The sequence below is a fragment of the Raphanus sativus genome, chromosome 9 (genome assembly GCF_000801105.2).
Source record: "Raphanus sativus cultivar WK10039 chromosome 9, ASM80110v3, whole genome shotgun sequence".
Taxonomy (NCBI): domain Eukaryota; kingdom Viridiplantae; phylum Streptophyta; class Magnoliopsida; order Brassicales; family Brassicaceae; genus Raphanus; species Raphanus sativus.
The window spans coordinates 23,759,496-23,774,866 of NC_079519.1; the positions used below are offsets into that span (position 1 = coordinate 23,759,496).

The following is a 15,371-nucleotide window of genomic DNA, read 5'->3' on the forward strand; positions in this document are numbered from 1 at the left end:
AACTTTCTTATAAACATTTATAGATTTTATAACTTGTTTTATATGCCATTATAAATGGTTTATAGACTCTTACAAATAATTTTACAGAGCCTTATAAATTGTCTTATTATCCTTTATAATGGTGTATAAACTTTATAAATTATTTTTATAAACCCCTATAAATTATTTACATACCCTTATAAACCCTTATAAATTACTATACAAACCATTATAAATTGTTTTATAAGGGTTTCTAAATGGTTATAGACTCTTTTAGTTGATTTATAAACCTATACAACTCTTGTAATATCCCTTATAAATTGAATATAAGCTTTCATAACGTTTTTATAAACCTTTTACAATAACATTTGTAATATATAAAGCCTTATAAAGACTAAGAATCATTTATAGTGACTTTATAAATATTTATAAATTATATGTACACCATTATAAATAATTTAACAATCTGATCTCCCATCATTCTTGACTTAACCTATTCTTGACTTAACCTGTGACACACAACAAGATTCAAGAAGAAAATTAGGAAGCATCTAGGAACAAACTCATGGGTTTAACGTCATGTGTAGATAGATATCATACCACGTCAGCAGGGGAACCAATGCAGACATCAAAGAATCCGGCTCCTAGTCCAGATAGAATATGAGTGACAACGTTATCAGTGAAACCCGGGATCTTCAAGATTGTCTGAATGAGAGAGAGAAAAGTATAACAGGAACGTTAGTTAAAATATCGAATCAAACGCTCAGGTACTCCTGCCCGAAAAAAAAGAGCTGAGATACTCCTGCCCGAAACTGCCCAGATTTAGAATTAAATAATTCTTTATTTAAATACGAAAATTTATTAAAAGACCACATGGCCAACAGAAACTTGCATAATTACAACCCAACCAGGTCCATTTCGCGGACCATCCAGACCCGATCTATGAAATTCAGATATCTTTCTCTATAACTTTCAAAATCTTTGTAAGAATTGGTGTGATTGTAAATATTGGTGAAACTGTACATCGTAATAAATCATCAACAATATTCTGTATATAATACTAAGTTGAACTAAATTTAACTAAATCGCACTTTTAGATTTCAAATGTTTTATTATGTTATTTTTTGGACAGAGTTGTTGTTATTGATATATTTATTGAATTTTGAATTTAAAAAATAGTTTATATGATATAAATAGATTTTGACCAAACTTAGAAATGTTGTACATATTTAATAAAAGTAGAAATGTTGTAAAAAGTAGAAATGTTGTAAAAGTTGATAAAACTAATCTCCAAATGGCTAGTGAAGTTTATTTGTTAAAATAAAAGTAGAAATGTAGTTAATTTGTTAATGATATATTGAAGTTAAAATATACAAAGATTAGTTTATAGAGAGAAACTAGAGGATTGAAACTAGAGACATTACATTAAGTCAAACATAGTGAAAGTAGATAAAATTACATGCCATAAACTCGAGAAATAAGCACCACAACTAATCTTCAATTGGCCAGTTGGCAGCTGTCAAGTGAATTTCATTGCAGAAGTCCCAAACTTCACATTGCCAGAAACAACGATCACACTTCCACTGTGTTATTGATCCATTATAGGAGACTACAAACACCGGTTCTTCTATTGCGGAGCACCAGCAAACATTTGAGAAGATGGGATTCTTTATTCTTTCAAGTAGTGACATAAACTCTTGAGGTTTGTCGTAACCCCAATGGCCTGAGGGTAGATCAGTCTGGATCATGCAATTCAACCTCATCAATCCAATCATTAAAGCCAATGAGATTAGCAGATTGGTAGAAGTAGTCGTCTCTGCCTATTTGATTGAACCCGGAGAAAGCAATTCTAGCACTACCGAAGTCCCGGATGTGGTTTGTTGCTACCTTTGAGAGAATCTTATGGAGGATTGAAGGAGGGACAGATTCCAAGTTGAAGTTCGACATAGAGTACAAGGATGATGAAAAACTTGAGAGATATTCGTTTAATCGAGTAAATGGAAAGATTTACGTGTTATTTATAATAGAGATAAGATTGCATTTACTATCCCACTTAAGGGTGTGATTTGATAGACGGCTTAAGACACGACTTCTCACTGCAAGTACAGGGAATAAGAACAGTCGTATGTCAAGGAAAAATTTAGTGAAACTAAGTGATTTATGATTGTCTAAATTTATGAAACTAAGAAAAATTTAGTGTAGTTATATAGAACTATGTAAGAATTAACAAATTTTGATATTCTATTGTTTTATATTTTGCAAAACTCTAGATAGAAGCAGAATCGAAAATTAATTATACGGAGTGGATTATTTAATGATAACAAACAGTATAAGAAATAATAATTGAAATATTTAGTTTGAGAAAAATCTGTCATTTCATGATTTATGACCTGATTTATGACCATAGCGTCGTGACCCTTGATATTTGCAATGCTACACGACTTCTCACACACGCTTCTGACAGTTTAAGTGAAACTAACTGATATTAATTGTCTAAATTTATGAAACTAAGTAAAATTATATTGAATTTATAGTGTAAATATATGGAACTATGTAAAAATTAAAAAAATTAGGTATTATATTGTTTTATATTTTGAAAATAAATATAATATTATGGATTATTTACTTTTTTTGGTAGGATTATGAATTATTTACTGAGCAAGCAATAAAAGAGATCATAAAAATGGTTGAGAAAAATCCAGTAATTAATGGTATTGATGGACAGAGAAGAGAGTAATTAATGAAGTAATTAATCGATTGAAAAAATCTCTAATAATAATCATTACACTCGCGACTCTACACTACACTTGCATTGAAACCAAACGTGAAACGTCACAACACTACACCGAGTTAGTTAAACTACACATCTTCATCATCACCATTGCATTTAGTTAAACTCCAACTCTGCAAATTCTCTCATTTCATCTCATATCCGAGTTATATCTTCTCTTCTTTCATCTCTGAGTGAAATTATCTCATCCCTACAAACAAGATGACAGACTACTACAATAAGCTTTCCCAGAATTCCGAGGCTTCTTATAATCCCGACGTCAAGGCTTGGCGTTTCAGAGTCAAAGTACACATGGTCTACCCTCTCTGTTCCTCGGTTGCCAACAGGGTTATGCCTTTCTATTCCTATGTCCTAGCAGATGAAGATGTAAGTGTTTTTTAATCATCTCTCAAGTTTTTCATCATCTCTCAAGTTTTTCATCATCATTTAACTTGATCCTTGTAATTTATTTATGTAGGGGTGCAAGATGGAGATGACCGTTTATGGGGATTATGAAAGTTTTAGAGGCCTCGAAAACAAGGAGGGAGAATGGGTGGAAATCTTTCGGGTAGGAGTTGAACGTTCCTATGTAGGTTTCAATGCAACTAACTCTCGGTTCAGACTAACTGCTTCGCGACTCACACAAGTCCGCATGATCGATCCTCTGAACAATCGGCTTTTCATGGACTTCAAGAACATCCATGCAATCCCTCACATGTCCTACAGGGAACGAAACTATCCCATAGGTATGAATGCTGCTAAAATAAATATATTCACATATAGTCACATATTTAGTTTCAGAACTTTGTATGACTCTGTAGATGTAAGTGAAACTAAGTGAAACGAACTGATTTAGTTGAGTTACACTTATATGGTAGATACAATTGGAGTGGTCTTCAATACGGAAGCCCGTTTCGATGACCCTGCAAGACCAACGATGATTTTTTACATAAGGGACAACATGTAAGTAGAAAGTAACATATGATCCAAGCAAAATTTATTTATATTGTAATTGACACACGTTTTCTTTATTCTGAATAGTGACAGCCAGATTAAATGTATGGCAACTGGCAAGCAGGCCTATGCCTTCCGGGATGGTCTTGAAAATGTGGAAGGTGGACAGGTGATTGTGGCCCTTAAGATGTGGAAGGTCTGCAAGTGTTGGAGTAAGTGTAGTTTCTGTGGCTAGTTTTGAATATGATAGTGGACTAAAACGTTTACTAAAATCATTTACATTAATACAGATTTATTTGATCCTCCTGATCTATGGCTTGAGACCGAAGGTGGGCTTTCAGACTTCAGGTTCAATCCGCGTTTGACCGAGGTTGAGGACTTCAGGCAGTCTCTACTAAACAGCGACCCTTATGTTCAAAAATATGGGATTGAAGGTCTTGTGTAAATCGTGTTGTTCTCACTGTTATGGTCTTGTGAAAATCTCGTTGTTTCAACTTGTTTCACTTAATCGTTTGAACTTTTGGTTTCACTCAATCTCACTTGTTTCAACTTTTGGTTTCACTTAATCCCTTGTTCCAACTTCTGGCTTAACTTAATCCTCTGTTCGACTTTTTCGTATAAATAGGTCAGATATTGTGTTAGTTTCACTTTCTCAATTGTCTAACATACTAAAAATAATAGACACTTTTTCGATAGATCAAACCCCATGGTTTTTCAACTTCGCATAACTTAGAAAAACATAGCTTAGCAATAACAGTTACTTTTTCGATAGATCAAACAACGATTGTTCAACTTCGCATAACTTAAAAAAACATAGCTTAGCAATAACAGTAAGTTCTAGGAATTGGAATTCTCTTAGGAATTTCAATTACTTTTTGTACATCATAATTCCTAGAACTAAAACGATGGTAAGAAAAACACAACCTCCTGATATCTTTATCATGGGCATCTTTTTGGGACCTTCGCGGATATCTCCTTCGTTCCTTATTGTTGCTTTGAGACTCTGAACTTCTTCTTCGAGTATTCGAACTTGGTAGTCCAGCTGCTGTATCTCATCGGTGAAGGCTTCGTCAACCCATTTGAAGACATGATTGTCGTTCTCGAGCTACATGAATTTTTTTCAAAACGAGTAAGCGTGATTCATAAGCGTTCCATATGTAAACAACAAACGGATATATCCTATGTGAAGCCGCAGAGAGACACCGATAATACCGGCGATATGGGTTTGCCGAGCTTCTGGAGATGAGCTCGGTGACGCCCACCCCGCACCAACACCTACTAGGTATCCCCGGAGTTCGTACCCGTCTCCGACCACCGGTCGTGGATGATGAAGCGGCGGACATCTAGGTTTTTGGGAGGGGAGGGAGTGAGGTCGAGGAGAGAGAGGAGGGAGATTTAGGGAAGAAAGAGAAAATGTAGATAGCAAATGGGGAAAACCTAAAAAAAGGGTGTTTAATACTTCGATTGAACGATTCTGGGGTTTTAGTAAATTGGAAAGAGGGAAATTAGAAATTCGAAAAGCTGAGCGGGAAAATTAATCCCAGGGTTTTTTATGTTGTAAGTTTCACCAAGTACTCAGTTTTACAGAAAGCGTCAAAGTTGCACTTTTTAATTATTTCTGTTTATCTTAGTTATACTCTACTTAAATTAATGATTTTGTGGTTATACCCATGCAATTATGTTTCCTAAGTTTATTTCCCATACGATCACGTACATATAAACTTGATTTCGTGCCATAGAGTTATTAAATCTAACTCGGTCAGTTTCAGCGATAAAGCTATGACAACACATTGTATTTCCTATACGATTGCTACAAACAATGAGATGGAATTTTAATAATTTTAATAATTCTTATTAAATCATAATTAACATAACACTACTAATAAACTAAAAGCGTACTACTTCCATGACTAATAAAATTAAATTAAAAACTTTAGAATTTACAATCATGTTATTCAGTTTACATAACGTAGTTATACCAGTTTCACTTAGTTATACAACACACAAATAAAATTTATTTCACCTCACAACGTTCCCATATGATAAAAACACCAAAACCGAAAGTGAAAGGCAAACATCAAAACAGAAAGTGAAAGGCTTAGAACTTAATTTAGAACCTAATTTACATCAAAACTGAAACCGAAAGGTTTACAACATACTCTTCTTATGTTTCTTGTGGGGATGTTCATCGTCCTCCAAACCTGTTCCCACATTTTCTTCTTCTCCATATCCGCTCTCACGCTCACAATAGTTCCTACTACAAGAGCTCTCTCCAACTTTCGACAGTTGCTCGGTTATTTGAACTATTTGTAATTCTTCGATGTCCTCCACATGCAAAATACTTCTCCTTTCCTCTCTATCCACTGATGTTAGATAAACAAACACATCTTCATCATCCAAAATATACGATTGCCTCTTAGGTTCCACTACCAATGGAATGTAACCCAAATTGAGCCTCTTCGTAAACGGATCTATTCTGATCTTCCTGCATATCCTCTCTTTCAACAACGAATAAGTGATCTCCTCCAACGATGATGTATTAAAGGATATAGCATACAAACGAGCATCGGTTGGAATCCATTCATAATCATCTCCATCCTTAGAATAATGTCCATCATAATCAAAGTGTATGTTCGTCGAAAATGGACACATTGTCTACAATAAAAACATTTAACCACTTAAAGTTATACTTGTTTTTTCAGTTATACCATTCACGTTATACTTGGTTACACAGTTACACCATCAAAGTTATACTTCGTTATACTTGGTTATACCATGTCACAGAGTTGTGTCAGTAACCAATTACTGATAAGCAAGCAAGAACGTCTAATCTTCGATTGAATCATCATAATACCCAACATTCAATCATTCCTTTCCGATCCTCGATTAGTTCATGAAACCCAAGTGAATAAGAATTTTTCAATTTCCGATCCTCATTAGTTCATGAAACCCAAATGAATAAGAATTTTTCAATTAAAACTATAAATTTGGAGTCGAGTCTTCAATTCAAAACCAAATTGTTATCAGCTTTGATTCCCGACATTCAATTATGAGTTCGTCTATGGTGAGATACATACCCTGTATAACGAAATTAATAGCTCGATGATCCAGGATCCAAGCGACGAGATCGAGTTCGATTGCGAGGAAGAACAAAGAGGGAGGGAATGACGAAGTAAAGGAAGTATCGAGTATTCTATCGAGTCGATTCCGAGTCGACTCGGGAGGGGCGAGTGGAGGAGAGGAGAGAGAGATGAGAGTGGATCGATTTCGATTAATTAATTTATGAGATTCTTAATTTATTCATTAAATTGGTCGGGGTATTTTAGATATTAACCACATTCTTCAAGAGTATGAAAACAAATAAGAGTATAGCAGATCACATGAGAGTATGGTAGATCATTTTTTGCCTCATTAAGAGTACCTGAGCACTTCACTCTAAAATATCAGGTTAGACAATAGATGCACTTGAATGGTAGTACAAGGCTAATACAACAGATGCCTTGGGAACACATCGATGCTCCTTAGAGCCTGTTTCACACCCATCCTAGCAGCTTTCCTTAAATACCAATACTTGAAAAACTAAAATTCAAAGAACAACATCATCAGATATATATACTAAATAAACAAGACATGTCGATAGCATCCATGCTCAATACTACAAGACAGAATAAAGATCAAATGATAAAAGTTTAAAATCATCTGGATAAAAAACACATCAATGAAGTTAAAATCAACTGATGAGACTTCAAATCCATATTTCCCTAATGATAAAATTCAAATACTATTTCACAGCACCTCTGTACCGAGTTTCATAGGAAACATGAAACATAAGATCATTCACTGGTATTCTTAGAACTAACCATAGCAGTTTCAAGGCAGTAACTCAGGTCGTGCAAGAACAACGTAGCCAAACTACAAAACCAGCATCAGATATAAATGACCCTACCAAACTATAAAACCAGCATCAGATATATCAAAACAGAGACCACTTCAACATCAATTACAATGAGCATAACATTTTTAACACAAGAACATTTTTGAGACAATGACACAAGAGAAGAAGAACAATGAACATAAGCAGAATTTTAATTAAACATAAGCAGAGAACAAGCACGTTTATATTAAGAGAAGCGAACATGAAACATAACGATAAAACTACTCCTAATACAACAAACATCAATCATAATCTGAGACATGCGTAAACAACAAAACAACTGCTTTACCTTTTGATTTGAAACGACGCGGAGAAGAGCAGAGCCACCGACGAGAGGAATCGAGAGAGAGAAGGCCAAAGGGTGAGCCTGACGAGAGGAATCAAGACAGGGAGAACGCCGACGAGAGCTAGATCGCCGACGAGATCAACCGAGGGAGACAAGCTTGAGAAGGCCGAGAAGGATTCGAGAGAGAGAGAAGCCGAGAAGGCCGAAACACCATCTCTCCTTCACCCAGTCTTGTTTCGACACCTGCCTCTAAGCGACGCCTCTTGCGGGGGGTTGTTTAAGAGACGTGCCTTCCTCCTTTTCTATTTCAGATTCCACGCCGGAGTCGTCGATCTCGTCGCCGGAGTCATCGTCGCCGATAGTGTGTGAGAGAAATGCTGGACTCGACGGAGGAGGTGAAGAGGAATCACGTGAGAGAAGAGAAACAGATGATGGGTAGTAATGTAATTTGATCATTAATGAAAAGTGTATTTATAAAAATGTCCTTGTACTAGTAGTATAAGTGAATTGTGGTATGAGAGAAAGTGTAAACATGAAATTTCCTCAAAAATCATTGCACCTACTCATTAACTATATTATTAGTTTTGATCTGAATTTTATTTTCTGTAACTATAAAATATTTTAAATAAATTATCAATGTTTCAAAGAAATGTCATCAGATTTATATGAGATTTTATCGGGTTAAAAATATTAAATGGAGGGTTAATGATGAGTTTTTACCAATTTTTATCAAGTTTATTCACATTGAATTTTAACTTAGTCCATATCAAATTATATATGGGTCACTGAATTTATCAATTCGACCGCGGGTTTGAATCAGGTAAAAAACATTGCTAAAACTATTAAAAACTATAAAATGTACATAAAATATAAAGATACTATTATAACATAAGAGTGTACATAATAATATACATCAAAACCAATAAACTAATTCATAGCAATTGTAGTCAACCGAAAAAACGCATACTTCGACTAATTCATATCACTGTTATTAACCGAAAAAATTCGCGCTTTCAAAGCGCGCATCAAAATCTAGTCTGTATTATTAAAACTAAGTATTTTTGTATTGTTTGAAAATATGGATAAAAATATAAAAAGATAAATGAGAATTGTTTGAAAACATAGATATCAGATTAATTACTTCTTTTCATTTATACATTTATCTATTGCATTTACAATAACTTAAGTATTTTTATATTTCTTTTTATTTACAAATATTACCACAACATATAAACTCAATTTAAATTAATTAGTTATAATGATTGTTGTTTCCTTGTGCTAAAAATAAAAACACAAACTGAAATATATATTATATTATATAAAATAATTATTAAATATAATATTACATTATTCAGTTTTGTCAAATATAAAAATTTTGAGAGTTCAATTTTTAAAAAAAATATTATAAAACTAATAATAATTCATAGAAAATAATGCAAAACTTTAAGTTTTTAGTATGTTGTTTCAATTTAAAATAAATTAACAGAAAATAACATATTAATATATGAATATACAATTACATTAAATTGTATCAAGTTATAAATTTTTAAAATAATATGATATACAAATAAAAAATATTATTATCAAACATCTATATTTAAATTACAAAACATATAAAATATACATGAAACTTTTTATAATGTTTGTGAATTTACGTTGAATATAAATTAAATCAAACATCTGCTCTTTGGGGAGGCGCGAATCAAAATTATACGTACTTTACCAATGGTTTGACTTTGACTATAAAACTTGGAAGAAATCTAGGGTTGTTGCCAGTGGATGATTCTGACATCTGATTTCTGATCTTGTCTTGCACACAATGAATGTTTTCAATAATGTATAATTGTTGATTTGTTGTCTGTGCAATATCTTTAGGCTAATAGTCACTTATTTTATCATTTTATTAATATTTTTCTGAATTGTTTCCCGCTTCTGTAAATTTTATTTTCAATTAATGATTAAAATACTGAAAAAGTAATGTGTAGGAGTATGTAGGCTGAAGTTTACGTTTTAGGAGACGGATGTGTCAATGAGACGTAGCTCTGACCATAGACTTCGCTTTATGATACTTTCAAACATTGGAATAGTAAATGTTATCTGCCACCTTTGTCATCGTTTTCTAAGAAGAAAAAATGGAAAGCTAGTGTCATTATACAATAAACAGCTATATATAATCTTGATTTATATATATATATATATCATAGGTGGTCCTTTAATCGAGCGTAGAATTGTCAGACGCATGGATGATATAAGTACCATTATACTGAAATAAAATCTTAAGTATAACAAGAGAATGCGAAGTAGACTGAATACGACTTTTTCTTACGTAATGATGTTCAGCTATAATTGTATATGTTTCCATTTCTGTAACCATTTTAATACGGTGTCGAATTCTTAACATTACTACATGACGTAAAAATATCCATAAGTTATTTTGACAGTTACAGGTAATAACAAAAATGACAGGCAAATAACATTTTAAGTGGCCATAAATTCAATTGTACAACCCTGAAATTGATTTAAACGCTAAAGGAATTTAAAAACTGGTTAAGACCCTCAAAAAAAATCTTGGGCATTATTTATTTTACGTTCCTTTTTGTAACCTAAAGCTACACACACTACAAGGGAGAAAAAGAGTCAGAAGTCAACTAGGTTCGACTGAGATTTGACCACATCATTACACCATTGATCTGCTCGAAGATCTGATGAACGGCTGTTGTTATCTCATCAGCTGATCGTACCTTACACCCATCTTCTATCTGCATTCACAAAGGCAACAAAACAATTTTATCTCGCTAAAATTCAAATAATTAGCTCTTTTTAGTTTTTACCATGAACTCTATATTAAAAATAAAAGGTTCATATATTATTAATTGTCAATTTTATAATGTAACAAAACATGATTATTTTAAATCAAAGAAAAATACTTACTACTCTATTTTATGCCATGATGTACAATAGCACGCATATATATATTTTTAAATGCATGCAGATTCCTTAATCTTTCTAAACAAGATAAAACGCTAACTAAACAAGAATAATCATAATAATAGTAATGCCTAATTTGCAAATTTGACGAGGAAGATTGAACTATTGATTTAAGAGATGATTGAAGATTGTTTAATTACCTTGAGATTGAAAGAGTAGAAGACAGAGTCAAAGGAAGAAGAGATAGTGAGATGCAGAATCGATAGCTTTAGGTTTTCAATGGAGATGATAGCTCTCAAGATCTGTCCTCTTCCTCTCTTACAACGGACCTTCAAGCTCGCATGGTTCTGTATCACCGTAGCTTCCACTTCCGCCGTCTCTCCGCCGCCAAATCTCGCCGTAAACCCATCTTCCGACGTCGGAGATACGCTCGAAACAGAAGAGTTAGTGCATGCACGAGAGGAAGATGAAGAAGACGACGCCGTTTTAGGGTTTTCACTAGCTCCTTCTCTCTGTTTCTCAGCTTCTAGTGATTGCAAAAGCTGCTCGAGTTCCTTGATATAATCTATAGCTCCTCCCACGATAGAAGCTTGATCACCCTAAAATTAAACATCGAAAGATTCAAATGTTATGGTGGAAACTTTTCATGTTCTTATATAAATCTTTTAGTCTTTAACTATTTAAATATTTAGATCTTCTAAATATGTAAGTCTTTTGTTACCCTTTGAAGAAACGGTGGAGGCATAAGAGACCGAAGTGAGTTTAAGTGTTCATTCATTTGTCGTCTCCGGTTACGTTCGACGGCAATGTGAGTCATCCTTTGATTCTCAACTTCATCTTTGTTCTTTGGAGCTCTTGTCCTTTTTCGTTTTCGTTTTTCTTTGACCGTTGCTCCATCTTCGGTTTTCGGATCCTTAACAGGGTCTTCTTCTTGACCCGGATCTCTTTTGATGGTTTCATGGGTGAGACAGCTCTCTGGTTCTAGTGTTTGGCTCTGGAGAAGTGACTGGAGTATCTGATGTGGTTCTGTGGTACTATAAGTGGGTTCTATGCATTGAAGCATTTGCAGAAACGGGGTCTTCTCGTCAATTGCATTTTCTGAAAATTGACTAAAATGTTCTTCAAATCCTCCAAATCTCATTAGCCCCTCCATAATTAGCTTCAAGAAAGACAACAAAATTAGTTTTCGGAGTTTAAGGTTACCCGTTTTAATAACTGCAAACTTTAAGTGATACTTGAAGATATTAATGGCTTGGTTGGTGGTTTCTTTAAAGAGAGAACAAAGAGGAGGTACGAGGATATAGAACAATAAATTGTGGTAAGAAATAAGGAATGTCACAGAGAGAGGAAATAAGAAAGTTGCATATTTAGATAAGTTTTGTTCCAATGAATTTAAAGCATTTTGCATTGAATGTGTTAAATCATCTGAAAAGGAAGAGGAAGAAGAACACTAAATGCACAAAACAGATTCTAGCTATGAGAATTCATTAGAAAAAAAAGTCAAAAGTAATTACAAGAGAGTCTTACATGAGAATCAATTGACGCTTTAAGAGTCTCTCTATTGGATTTAGCAGCTTCAGATAGGTCTTTAAATTAACAATTTCTCCTTCTTCGTCTTCTCTCCTCTCCTCTCAACCAAAAACATTCCTTTCGAGGGTTATACTTTCTATTGTGTTGTTAATAAATGCAGCTTTCACATATATAAAAGGAGAGAAAACAATGAGGGAGAAGAAGAAGAGGCTCGGTGGATGTATTAAGATACACATACACAATCCTGTATTGTCGTATATTAATTTAGAATATTTACGTATATATGTAATTTTTACTTGTATTAAGTAATCTATGTATCATGGGGAAACATACGTGGATGTCTAGTCTTCATTAGATTTTTAGTCACTCTCTTTGAAATGGTGATAATGATTTTTTACTTTTGTTACGCGGTCAATTGTGAAACGTAATTTCCATCGCTCATCAATATATATCTATCTCTCTTGAAAAAAAGTTCATATTTTGTATAAAAAAAAAAGAAAAAAAGAGAAGTTCATGTGTGAAGTAAACATAGGCAACGATTGCTCACATGCAAAACAAGACAAGGAGTTTAGTATTTATCTAGTAACGGAATCATTTGACGGGAGGTGTTTAAAAAAAAAGAAGATCATTTGACGGGAAGAAAAAACCAAAAACTTTGGTAATTTGCTTACCTTTATATATAAAAACTGGTGAAAATATTAAATCAGAGTTTGCCTTTTTTTTTTGCAAGATATCATCATCAAATTGTTAAGAGCAACCTTATTGGCAAGTTTTTTAAAATATGAGTTTTAACCAAAAAAAATAGTATTATTTTAATATTAATTTAGTTAAAATTAATTAATTTAGATAAGTTGAACTAATTAACAATGGACATGCGGTGTCATAAATGTCCAAGTAGTATCTAGTAGTATTCATTATAAATACTTTTTCTTGTCTCTCTTTTAATTTTCTTATTTTTCAATTTTAGTGTTAAAATACTCATTGAGTATCGATGGTTGAAAAATTATAATTTTCTTATTTTTCAATTTAAGACCATCCACATTAGCGAACTCGGGGGACTCGGATTCCCAAAATTATTATATTGATTTTTTATGTTTGATTTAGAAAAAATAATAATAATCGAATCAATCATGGATAGCCACATGTTAGTGAGGCCCGCAAACATTAGTGAAATGGGTTCACTCGGAAGCACTCGCAGTAGACGGATTGGATTCATGGTCTAGGAATATTAAAATTTTTTTTTTTGGAATCTGTAAGAGTTTTGGGTTTGAACCGCTAATAGGGATGCCCTGAGTTATTTGAAGAAAAAATATATTAAGATTTTTTTTTATCAAATATTAAGATTTTTTTTAATGAACTTTTAAGGAAGAATTAAATTCTATCTCCAATAATAAAGACAACTATTTTTTTAATGAACTTTTAAGGAAGAATTAAATTCTATAAATTAATATTTTGTTTTTCATTATTTGTATTATATATTTTATATTTTTCATAATATAATTAATCGAATAATTAATTAAATATGTTTAGGTTTATATACATTAGAACCGAACCCGAATCAAAATAAGGTAATATGGTTACTTTTGGTTATTTTTGGTTATTTTTGGTTAGGTTTGGTATGAATTCAAAATACCTAAACTGAATCAATTAATATTATTACTTTTGGTAGACATATCTGAACCGGCCTTAAATACATTAGTTTTTGGATATTTGTAGGTTTTTATATATCAAAATTGAATTCATCTTGATTTGGTAAGACCCGATTTGAAATCCCACATGAAAATTTATAATACCTAAATGAAACCTAGTTTCAAAACTCAAAAAACTTGATACTTGAAAGAAATAATCCGTAGCTGAAAAGGTACCTGAATGTCTATGTTTAACTGACTATATAAACAAAAAAAATTGTTAACCATTTTGAATTTCTGTCACAAATCAAATAATTTCATTTAAATATGTCAAATTATTATAGTTAATATGTAAAATGCTGTCAAAATAAAAATATATTAATGAAATAGTTATAAAAGTGAGAAAATGAATGTAAAAAATAAAATAAAAAATATTGAAAACAGTTAAGTTTAATTTTGTAGTTCTATAATCAGTGATGTGAATTTATTTAGTAAAGATATTATATGAAGTGATGAGAATTGATTAGAAATATAATGGAAATCTGTAAAAAAAATCACTTAAAAATAGGCAAATATTAATTTCTAGTATTATCCATGTTTCCAAACATATTTCATTAAGAATACTATACAAGTTTTTAAACAATCTCAATGTGTACTTCAACTTTAATAATATAGATGCTATTTTAGTCCATAAAAAAAAGAAAGATACTGTAGATTCTTTATATTTCAATCATATAAGATCTTTTATGGAATATTTGCCTCCAAAATATAATATAAGATGTTTTATTACTTTTAATACAATTAAAATTTTTTTAACCAATAGCATTTTACTAATTTGTCTATGATTGATTAGTTTGTTTTAAATTTATCATTAATGATATTATTTTTTAAAAGTAAAATTTCATAATTCTTTTTTTAATTAAACATCTTATAATATGAAACAGAAACAGTAAAAAATTGCTTGCTAATTCATAATATTAAAACACAAATTCATCAATCAGCCACCCTTCTTACGACACGAAATAAATACGGTTAATATGTAACACGAGTGAAACCAACATATAGAATTCAGAAGAAGAGTGGTTGATTGATGAATTTGTTTTCAATATTATGATTGACAAAAACCTCAAAACTATCTTAAATTTATATCATTAATGAATTCTGTATGTAACTGTTATTTGAGCATTTTCAATCCAATTTCAAATGCTTAAATTTTGAGGTTTTTGTCATTCTAATCCAACTTTAAATTTTCAAATTTTGAGGTTTTGAACATTGAAACCTTAAATTTGAGATTTCAATATTCAGAACCTCAAAACTATCTTTTATTTTTATTTTGGTTCTTGTAATTATTTATTTTAACAA

General features: G+C 32.0%; 1 protein-coding gene and 1 long non-coding RNA gene across 2 annotated transcripts; both read right to left on the reverse strand.

Moving 5' to 3' along the window:
- Positions 1-315: 315 nt before the first annotated feature.
- On the reverse strand, positions 316-8,464 carry LOC130499615 (uncharacterized). The gene is made up of 3 exons (XR_008938511.1): positions 7,927-8,464; positions 580-684; positions 316-472 (listed from the first exon to the last, which is right to left on the reverse strand). It is a non-coding gene; the product is annotated as an uncharacterized LOC130499615 (long non-coding RNA).
- A 1,867-nt stretch (positions 8,465-10,331) lies between these two features.
- Positions 10,332-12,590, reverse strand: LOC108824212 (transcription factor bHLH57). The gene is made up of 4 exons (XM_018597586.2): positions 12,379-12,590; positions 11,573-12,010; positions 11,052-11,450; positions 10,332-10,682 (listed from the first exon to the last, which is right to left on the reverse strand). Exons 2-4 carry the CDS (start codon positions 12,002-12,004, stop codon positions 10,572-10,574), a joined length of 942 nt encoding a protein of 313 aa, XP_018453088.2. The 5' UTR covers positions 12,005-12,010; positions 12,379-12,590; the 3' UTR covers positions 10,332-10,571.
- Between the last annotated feature and the right edge of the window lie 2,781 nt (positions 12,591-15,371).